This window comes from Austrofundulus limnaeus, unplaced genomic scaffold, assembly GCF_001266775.1.
Source record: "Austrofundulus limnaeus strain Quisiro unplaced genomic scaffold, Austrofundulus_limnaeus-1.0 Scaffold2746, whole genome shotgun sequence".
In the NCBI taxonomy this organism is placed as follows: domain Eukaryota; kingdom Metazoa; phylum Chordata; class Actinopteri; order Cyprinodontiformes; family Rivulidae; genus Austrofundulus; species Austrofundulus limnaeus.
In genome coordinates this window covers 10,512-13,808 of record NW_013955148.1, presented here as the reverse complement: position 1 = coordinate 13,808, position 3,297 = coordinate 10,512, and the positions used below count along the sequence as shown (strand labels likewise).

Genomic DNA, 3,297 nt, shown 5'->3' with positions numbered 1-3,297 from the left:
GAACATTAAACCAGATCAGGATCTTTAAACCAGATCAGGATCATTAAACCAGATCAGGATCATTAAACCAGATCAGGAACATTAAACCAGATCAGGATCTTTAAACCAGATCAGGATCATTAAACCAGATCAGGATCATTAAACCAGATCAGGAACATTAAACCGGTTCAGGATCATTAAACAAGATCAGGAACATTAAACCAGATCAGGATCTTTAAACCAGATCAGGATCATTAAACCAGATCAGGATCATTAAACCAGATCAGGAACATTAAACCGGTTCAGGATCATTAAACCAGATCAGGATCATTAAACCAGATCAGGATCATTAAACCAGATCAGGAACATTAAACCGGTTCAGGATCATTAAACCAGATCAGGATCATTAANACTAACAAGGTGTACCTGATGAAGTGGTCCAACCTGGTACTAACAAGGTGTACCTGATGAAGTGGTCCAACCTGGTACTAACAAGGTGTACCTGATGAAGTGGTCCAACCTGGTACTAACAAGGTGTACCTGATGAAGTGGTCCAACCTGGTACTAACAAGGTGTACCTGATGAAGTGGTCCAACCTGGTACTAACAAGGTGTACCTGATGAAGTGGTCCAACCTGGTACTAACAAGGTGTACCTGATGAAGTGGTCCAACCTGGTACTAACAAGGTGTACCTGATGAAGTGGTCCAACCTGGTACTAACAAGGTGTACCTGATGAAGTGGTCCAACCTAGTACTAGAAAAGGCGTACCTGTGAAGTGGCCAGTGAGTGTAACATGTGTCAGGTTAAAATCAGTTTTCTTTGTATTCAGGAATAACATCTGCTAACATGTCAGAAACAACCATCTCACCCACACCTACACCTGCTTTACCTGCACTCAGGATGTTCTTTCCATCATTGCCATGGTGACAGATGGTGGTGGGAGGGGCACTGTGGCCCTGACGACACCTCAGCAGTCTGGCTCCGCCTCCATCTTGATCAAATATCCACACCTGAGGTAAAAATACCAGAAATATCAGAAAGCTGATTTCATTACGCTCTAACATCTCTCTCTCTCTCTTTCTTCCAAAAAACTGTTTTCTTTGCTCTCCTTGTCTACTAAATCACTTAAATTAGTTGCTGAGAGGTGGGGGTGCCTGGTCGGGTGACAGGAACCATCTCGAGCCTCACTCTGCATCATCCACTCAACTGCTTCACCTGTTGGAGACTTATGAACTCTGTGATGTGTGGAGGTATTTCAACTTGGGCACACTGTAAAGATAACCTTTTATCATTGACCAGAATCAATCATTTTTATTGTTTTAAACATCTTAATGTGTTTAGGAACTGTTCCATTAGTCCTGTTGGTTTTTCTGACCATTCGTTTGATTCTTCTTGCTTTTTTATAAAGCCTGTTAAACCTAGCAGTGTTTACTGGCACTTCAATGCTGCTTTACTTTAGGATCAACATTTTATTGTTATTTTTAAGTCTTTTTGGAAGAATCATAAGCATTCCAAAATATACTTCACATCTTTACAGCAGTGGTGGGATGTTGGGAAGGTTAGTATCCGGCTCCTTTGTCAGCAGTACACTCAAAATGTCATTAAAACTTTTCAGTCCTCTGTAAGCATCTTTGAGTCTGAGCTTTTAGTTTTGCAGCAACAACTTGAAGCCACAGGTGAACAACACTATGCAGAGTTAATCAAGGAGAAAAACCGTGCTCTATCCAGTTTGCTTGGGACAGCAGCACAGGGAGCCCTGGTCAGATCTCGCTTCTATCAGGTTGCCATGATGGATACTCCCTCTTCCTATTTTTTGATCTAGAGATAAAAAAATGGACAGAGGAAAATTATGCACTCTTTAAAGGCCGATATAGGAGAGATCTTTACAGATTTGTGTGACATTCGTAAACGTGCTGCTAGTTTTTACAAGAGGCTGTACAACTCTGAGTTTCAACATCACCCAACTGTGGCCTGTAGTTTTTATCAAGGTCTTCCTCAGGTTAAGAAGGAAACAAATGATACACTGTTAATAGATTTTACTCTCTCTGAATTTCAGGATGCTTTACAGTGTATGCAGAGTGGTAAAGCTACTGGCATCGACAGGCTTCCTCTTGATATTTATAAGGTTTTATGGCCAGTGATTGGAGAGGACCTGCTGGCAGTACTTAATGACAGCCTTAAGAGAAAATGTTTACCACTCAGTTGTAGGAGAGCTGTTCTCACCTTACTGCCAAAAAAGGGGATCTGTTATTGATAAAAAAAAAAAAAAACTGGAGACCGCTGTCGTTATTAAGTTCAGATTATAAAATTTTATCAAAGGTTCTCACCAACAGGCTAAAAAGGGCAATGGAAGAGGTGATCCACCCTGACCAGTCTTATTGTTTGCCTGGCAGGATCATTACTGATAATGTAATCTTGCTCAGGGATCTCTTAGAGGTTTCTAAACTCCTTGGCCTAAATGCAGGAATCCTGTGTCTCGATCAGAAAAAAGCTTTTGATCGTGTTGAGCATCCTTAATTATGGAACACTCTGCGTGCTTTTGGTTTTGCTTCTGGCTTTGTGGAACATATTAAGGTTTTGTATAAGCAAATTGAGAGTGTACCCGGTACTCTAAATGAATGGTGGCTTGTGTAAGGGTCACCACGAGGGGGTGTGCTCCCTTCTAGGTGCTTAGAGGTGTCAGACAGGGCTGTGCTTTGTCTGGCATGCTGTACTCTTTGGCCATCGAGCCTTTGTTWCATAAATTAAGGCTTGGTCTTAAAGGGTTATGTTTTCTTGGTTGAATGTCACCATTAAAGTTATCAGCTTATGCTGATGACTTGGTTGTTTTTGTGACAATCAGAAAGACATTAATCTTTTAACAAAACACAGTCTTTTTCTTTGATATCCTYRRCAAAAGTGAACTGGGAGAAGAGTGAAGCTTTCAGTTTTGGAGAGGATCTGGAGGAGAAACTTAAATTACCAAAGGGCTTACTCTGGAAAATGGGGGAGATGAAGTATTTAGTAGTTTATCTGGGTGGTGCAAATTCATTACACAAACTGGGAGAATGTGTTGGAGAAAATCAGACGTCGCCTTGCAAAACGGAACTGGATTAAGAATAAGCTGTCGTACAGAGGTCGAACTCTTATCGTCAATAATCTGATCTCTTCCACTCCATGGCATCGCTTGTCAGTTACTGACCCTCGACCAGGACTGCTATCCAAGATCCAAATCTGGTAGGGATGTCCCGATACCACTTTTTCACTTCCGATACGATACCGATATTACAACTTTGAGAAATGTCCGATACCGATATTGACCGATACCGATATTGACC

General features: G+C 41.3%; 1 protein-coding gene across 1 annotated transcript in view; it reads right to left on the bottom strand.

Annotated features, from left to right (window-relative positions):
* Window positions 1-869: 869 nt before the first annotated feature.
* The window catches only part of LOC106511391 (WD repeat-containing protein 36), a gene marked incomplete at its 3' end in the record, with an annotated part of 6,430 nt that continues 4,002 nt past the window's right edge, over window positions 870-3,297 (bottom strand). The window contains 1 exon segment of the mRNA XM_014000147.1: window positions 870-990. Within this exon segment, the coding sequence (XP_013855601.1) occupies window positions 870-990 (121 nt within the window).